Source organism: Papilio machaon, chromosome 7, assembly GCF_912999745.1.
Source record: "Papilio machaon chromosome 7, ilPapMach1.1, whole genome shotgun sequence".
Classification (NCBI taxonomy): domain Eukaryota; kingdom Metazoa; phylum Arthropoda; class Insecta; order Lepidoptera; family Papilionidae; genus Papilio; species Papilio machaon.
In genome coordinates, this window is record NC_059992.1 from 8,960,913 (window position 1) to 8,968,024 (window position 7,112).

The 7,112-nt window shown below is 41.4% G+C and overlaps 1 protein-coding gene across 1 annotated transcript; it reads left to right on the plus strand.

The window, feature by feature from the left end:
- Positions 1 to 2,553: 2,553 nt before the first annotated feature.
- On the plus strand, positions 2,554 to 6,588 carry LOC106719376. Its single transcript, XM_045678676.1, has 8 exons — positions 2,554 to 2,825; positions 4,144 to 4,347; positions 4,718 to 4,874; positions 5,610 to 5,762; positions 5,835 to 5,898; positions 5,989 to 6,116; positions 6,188 to 6,341; positions 6,503 to 6,588. The coding sequence occupies exons 1-8, from the start codon at positions 2,704 to 2,706 to the stop codon at positions 6,586 to 6,588; spliced, it is 1,068 nt and encodes a 355-aa protein (XP_045534632.1). The 5' UTR covers positions 2,554 to 2,703.
- Positions 6,589 to 7,112: the final 524 nt, after the last annotated feature.

Consider the following 7,112-nt stretch of genomic DNA (forward strand, 5'->3'; position numbering starts at 1 on the left):
TATTCTACTGTTTCCCGCGTTTTATTTTTAATTTATTGCCATATTTTATCCAACGTTATTAAACACTTTGTTACACCAAGTATACGCTTTGAATATTTATCTTGAATTCTAAGAATTCTATTACTATCATTCTAACAATTGTTCTTATAATGTTTGAAAACATTGTAATTATCATATATTTTAAAATGATTTTTTTTTACAATGTTACCAAATGACATGGTTTCCGGTGTAGTGTAAAATCCATGTATGCTATTTTTCCTATTACTTTCTCACAATTATTTCTTTTCATTTAGCAACCCCTGGGTGAGTCACGAGGCTGTTTAGAATGATCCTGTAATGCGTGGGACGTTTTCAGAGTCTGATAATAATACATATTAGATTAGACGGCATGAGTCACCGCCACCCTAACGCATTTTGTAGAATTCACAAATACGTATTGTAAGAAGGTAGTAGTTAACTATTTTTATTGAAATAACTCTTACTTATTAAATGATAGTTTATTTGTACGTTTATTTACCCCTGTAGTCTAACAATTATGACTTCAGCATTTATTCCATGAGGTTTTGTGTCGATTTCAAGCTTAAAATCGACCAATATTTTTAAAGAAACCTATAATAAACCAATAATTTTGGAGTCCGAGTTGTTAGACTTCGTATAAATGTACACTCCTGTCACATTTAAGAATAAACTAAATGAGAGGTGAATTTTGAAATAAAATATATTGTCCAGTATATTGTTCACCCAGCCTAAGTTTTGCATGGACACCTCATTTTTAAAGAAAGAAAACCTTAAATGTATGTATTTTTACCGACATATATACTTATTTAAAGTAAAGTAGTGATAGCATATAAATAAGTAGTTTGATGCGTTGGAAAAAAAACTCGGTTGTTACTTAACAATATCAGGAACAAAAGTTTTTCTGTGTGTACAAAAAATGGCAAAATATTAAGGAAGCACGTTATCTTCGACGACGTATCTAGCTTGGCGCGGTGTCGGTACCTTTGAGGGTTACGCACGACATTAAGGTAATAATATCCGCCTATGTTATTAATTAATTCATTTAACAAACACCCGTCTACCAAGATTTACTTAAATTTCGCTTGCTTTTACTTTTACACAACATTTAGAGCGAAAGTAACAGGGATGCATTTTAGCATCAAACCTCAAACATAACGCCTCTTAATACGCGCGCTCTTTAATACGTTTTCATTATTGTATATTTGAATTTGATACCTAAGTATCTTGATTTGTGTTAGGAGACTTAGGAGAGCAACTAGAATCGCGCTACTAAAAAAATTGCGTTGTTAGCCCCATCAAACTCGCTGTACTGTACAAAAATCGGCTTCTGGGTTAAAAAAAGTAAGACAAGTTGAGGCTATCGTTCTTAAAAACAAGAAAAATGTTTCACGCTACACTTCAGTTAGTATTGAAATAATTTGTTCGTTTTCCTGTTAGCATCGTTTATACAAGCATACCAAGTTGTGATTAGAAAGTTCGTTCGGAGCTCGTTTGTTTTGCAAGTGCAAGCATGACTCAGTGTGTTGCGGAGTGGCGGCGCGGAGCCGGCCTACAGGTTGTCTATGGTCGCGACAAGGTGACGTGTGGTGGCGTGTGGCGACGTCTGGCGGCGCGGCTCGGTATTGCGGCGGCGCGGTGGCAACACGCCTGTCACTTCGCGTGTGGCGCCAAACCTGCTTTTTCACTTCGATACAATTTTCAAAGCGTTTTTATTTTAACCCTTGTCCCTTCTCCCTATTTTACCCTCCTTCTGAATTGCGTAGTATTACGCGTTTTATAAAATAAGTTATAAGGTGTTGTTGAATTTTTGATTACGCTGTGCGATAACGTGCGTGTATACAATAATTTTTCTATTTGATTTTTTCATTTGTTACTCTTTCTGACGTGATTCAAATGTTTGATTATAGTTTAAAATTTATAAAGAGGAAATTAAAAAACCTCGATTTTTAAAAGTAAACATAACGCAAAGTTGAAATTAAATGGCATTGTTTATGACTTGGCTCATCTATTGCATTAGAAAGCTGAAACAGACTGATGTTGGTTAGCTTTATAATTGATTATTTAATAGTTGTCGTTTGGTCGTCTAAATAGAATTTTACCTTTACTAACAGAATTTAATACCAGAAATTAAATAATGCATATTGACACAACTTAATAAACCTAGGTACCTAGGCAGTCAAAACGGCGTCGGTGCGATACGATCAGGAATAATTTAAAGTGCGAGGGAGCGCCGCGGCGCCAGCCGGAGCGGCGCCCTAGCCCTTACCCGGCACGGGGCGAAGCCCGACTGGCGCCGGTCACGGAGGCACCACTTTACCAGACAAATTACTTTGTACAGGAGTACTTACACTTGCTGTTTAGAAATCATAAGCAAAATGTAAGAGTGCTGGTTTTGTATACATTTCCTTGGAAAATTATTTTTATAATAACACTTAATAAGACAAAAATAACCAGCCCTAAACTATGGCTATGGCTTATATGTAGCATAATGACCTTTCAACATCGATAATAATGTACTAATGCAACCTCTTTCATGTCACATTTCATGACTGTAGGACTTTGACTGGCTGCACTGTTAAATGTATATTCGAAAAAAGTAATAATTAATTCAAATTTTCGTCAGCTTTCAATCTGACAACCGTTTTCAAAGAGATCATTTGTTGATAATTGATTTATTTTTATAAAATGCTGGAACAATCACCGAAAATGGCCCAACATGCTTCGCCGCCTGTCCGCACCGGCGCCGGCGACATCTCGGAGCGGGAGTTGTCTCGCGAGTGGTACAGCCTCTCCTCCACGCCCACTGCGTGAGTATTTTTCTGGTCTTAAAGACAAAATACCAGCTATCTGGTTAATCTCATACTTCTAGAGTTAGTGGCCATGATGATTCAAATGAAAGAAAAAATCAAAACGATGAACAAGATGGACACGCTTTCAGATGGTCTAGCTTAGTTTATTCGAATGCTCTGAGTTTGTAAAATTTTTGCGCAATTATATCAGAACTGATGTTATCCGCAAAAGAATCAAGATAAGTACCTACTTAAGTATCTTTGAAGATCTTACAAGAAGAACCGAGCAGTTTTTATATGATGAATGGTGTAGCTAGCTGTGGACTTGCTGTGCTCATATTTTTTGTCAAAATAAATGGTTAACTATGTTCTCTTGTGAGCTGCAGATAATTTTATGCGGTCCTAATAATATAGTTACTACGGAAAGTCCTTAGATTTATTTGTTAAAATCGTAGACATGGCGACCACAAGACCACGTGGTCTTAGGCTGGGCGCGTGATATACGCTGCAGATCACAACTCGTAACATTGTTGTTTTCCTTGTGGTGACGAATGTATAGCGTCATGGGTCTACGCAGTTTGTCACACTGCTTCGTGTTTATGTTCTGAAAGACACCATCAATGTATCAAGATTAGGTGCACTTCGTACTTAAATTTATAATCAACTAGCTGTCGCAGGCGACTTTGTTCGCGCGGAATTAAAAAAAACTTAATAAATAGCTTATGTATTTTTCCAGACTATGTTCTTCATCTGTGCCCAATTTCATCAAGATCCGTTGAACCGTTACGAAGATACCTATCTTAGAGGTCTAACAAACATCCATCCATCTAAACTTTCGCACTTATAATGTTAGTAAGAAGTAAGATGTGTAACTTTTTTGGAACCAATGTAAATTTTTGGACCACTTTTAGGAACCAATACATATCGTTTCATAAAAAACAATGCTGTGTTGTAACCTTATTGTCAGGCTCAGGTTATGACGAGTAAAATGCGGACTTCTGTAGAACGCGTATTTAACAATGACTTGTTTACGTTAAAGTAAATGATTACACCGCAATTGTTAAATGTCATTGTGGTTTCGTAAATAAGAATTAAAGGTAAAGCAGAGGTTACGAGCTACGTCAGTGTTGCTAATCTTAATGCGGTTGGAAAAAAATTAAGTGTGCATTTTCCAGACTGTAACCTATCTTTGTTCTAAATTGCATCGAGATACTTTCAGTTGTTCTGGAGTTAGGGGCTAACAAACCAAACCTCCATCCATTCATAATTTCGCATTTACCTATAACTAGTAAGATTAATATGGAGTAAGTAATAGGCATGCAATGTCGCGTTGCAGCCGCTTGCAGCCGGCGCACCCACGCAAGCAGGTGCACTCAGTGCCTGTGAGCAAGTTTGGGCGTGGGCAGGCGCCGGGCCGCAACCTGCAGCGTATCCGCAGCTGCCTCGAGGAACTGAGCAAGCCGCCGCCGCCACCCCGCGTCGCGCACAAAGCCGCCTCGCTGGAAGACCTCACGCCCAGTAAGAGGATAGCAAAAAGAAGGTGAGGGAAACATGTATTCGTTCTCTGTAACTTAGACCGCACATCGAATCTTATTTATTTATTTATTTAATCACGCCAACAGCATACATGTTGAATGGAAACATATTAAAAGTTCACTGATACATTTTGGATAACATGTATACCAATTAAAGGCATGTACAAATTAAAAACTAGAATCTGGAGCTCAATTGTCTAAAATAACCCTTTCCAAAAGAAAACACATAGAAACTTAGTCAAAGAGACTTAAAAAACGGCGCAAGACATTGGCTATTTTGTTATTTTTGATTGTTGGTAAGCCATCCATGCTTCTTCATTCACTAGAAGTAAGTATTGTTCGGAGTAGTGATTCGGGGTATATTTGTTTTATCAGAAAGGAGACCGAGAGCGGTGTGTCTGTGCGGTGTTCGGGGCCGCGCGGGTTAGCAGAGGAGCAGGCGGCGGCGCGCGTAGCCCGCTTTATGCTGCTGACCGCATGGCGCCGCCGCCGGCACGACCTGCGCTGTCTGCGTAAGACCCTCGAGGTCCAGGTAATGTGGCCGAGTTGATACACTCTCGAGATCTTTAGATACCCACATACCACTGAAAAATCGTGGCTAATCGCGTTATTGTTTTGGAAAATACAACACAATTTTAGAAACAATGCAAAATTATAACTTTAAAATAATTTCACGATGCGTGAGGAAAGAGCTTTAAAGGAGCAATGACCTATTAAATAAATTAAATTTTAAGTTTAAATTAGGGTCGATGTAAGCCCCCTGCGGTGAGGTGAGGGTTGCGTGGTCAGTAGAGGTAGTTTGTGATAGGCTGGGGTTGGTAATGCAAGGGGTGCGTGACCTTGATGGCGACCTGTCGCAATCGCAAGGGTTGATGTTCAGTAAAATCTGCTTATCGATTACTAAGTTGTTTTATGGCCCAACAATTGATTATATTAAACACAACAGAAAATGCTCTTTTACGCAAATTCGATTCTTTAGAAACTGATCAGATTTTTAGAGTGAATCGTAAAGATTTTATAAGGTATACAAATTAATTATGTCTTTCTTAATTTTATAAAAGTGTTATGTTAGAGTTAGTATTAAGTGTAATGTCCTACACCATCAGCTTCGAGTTATACAAAACTAACAGCGGGAAACAAGCGTGTTTTTAATTTGTTCGTTTTCTCGACTTTACTGGGTCATATACATGTTTTGTCGTCTCCCTAACTCTTGGAAACTTTTCCTCCACTGTGAATGACAGCAATCTGCTCTTGTGGTGTTATACAGGTGAGCAGCAGCGAGCGGCTGCGCGTGCAGGTGTGGGCGCTGAAGTCGCTGCTGGAAGCGGACAGCGGCAAGCTGCGGCTGGCTCTCAAAGAGCTGCAGCGCCTCAAGCAGCTGTTGCACGACAGGGACGCCGAGAAGGCCCTCCTCGAGAAGGTGCGATATCACCTGTCTGTACGCAGTTAAATTTATCCGTCCAGTTTTCTAAGCAGTAGTATTTTATTGCAGGAGAAGCGGGCGCTGGAGGGCGACGTGAGCGCGGCGGAGGACCGCGCCTCCGAAATGAGCATCGGTGATACTTTTACACATTTCCTTTTATAAGAGAATATCTTATGATAATAGATAAATAAAGCCAATATAATTGTATGTGAATGTTGGTCAGGATGGCGTAACTGTCGCAATGAGCTGGAGGCGGCGAGCTTGGCGGCGCGGGCACTGGAGCGCGCGCTGGCGCTGCAGCTGTCGGCGCAGGCGGACCTCGCCGCACAGCGCGACGCCGCCACACAGTCTGTGAGACCTAAATCTACACTGAGCAGTACTTCACCAGATGTAGAGAGGTCTCTGAGTGTGTGTGTGTGCAGGTGTCGCAGCTGGAGGGCGAGGTGCGGCGGCGGGAGGCGGTGCTGGGCGCGCTGCAGACGGAGGCGGCCTCGCTGTGCGACCAGCTGGCGGACAAACAGCGCGCGCTCGACGAAGCAGCTCTACAGTTACACTCGGAGCATCAGTCAGTACACTGTTCATATGTGCTCATTTCGGCAAGCGACTTCTTCGTTTTGAAGGGTTGTAGTGCTCTACAGCTGATAAAATTTTATACTTCGGTTGGATTGCTATACTGATATAGCTACTCAACTATTTTTAGCAGCTTCTTCTCGTTCCAATTTAATGTTTGTGTTTAGGGCGCGCCTGCGCAGCTCCGGCATGCGGCTGCGGCTGGCGGCGCGGCTGGCGCTGGCGCTGCGTGCTGCGGAGGAGCAGCGAGTGAGGCGGGCGCGGCTCGAGGCGGAGCTGGCCCGGCGCGACCGCCAGCTGGTAGAGGCCCGCGAGCGCTGGCTGCCCCACCCACTGCTCAGGTATCATTCACTTTATCAAATGATCTTAAAACTTACGGTGTTAGATTATATTTTGTGATTTTCTTATTTTTCTTTACATCAGATGTTTTTCGATGTATTTTGTGTCAAAGTTAAGTACAATATTTGTTTAGGTTGGCGCAGTATGCGCGGTGTTTGTTGCGGCGGCGGTCCTCGTTCCGCGACGTGTTCATCTGGTCGATGTTGCCAGCGCGACACGGCTGCTGACTGCCGACTGTCACACCACTATACATGGCAACACCGACATTACACAATCACAGAAAAATGGCGTCTTATTTAGCGCCATGTTGGACAGCATTGTCCAAATTTTTTAAAACTGCAAACTGCTCTTATGTACCTCAAAATAACACAAATTAGGAAATGAAACGGTAAGTAATTTTAGACATATTGTTATATACCTAAGTTTTGTAGGTTATGT

Coding starts and splice junctions, on each gene's coding strand:
- LOC106719376 (XM_045678676.1), top strand. CDS start 2,704: ATGCTGGAACAATCACCGAAAATGGCCCAACATGCTTCGCCGCCTGTC. Junction 5,763..5,834: donor AGAAGGCCCTCCTCGAGAAG/GTGCGATATCAC, acceptor ATTTTATTGCAG/GAGAAGCGGGCGCTGGAGGG. Junction 5,899..5,988: donor CGCCTCCGAAATGAGCATCG/GTGATACTTTTA, acceptor AATGTTGGTCAG/GATGGCGTAACTGTCGCAAT.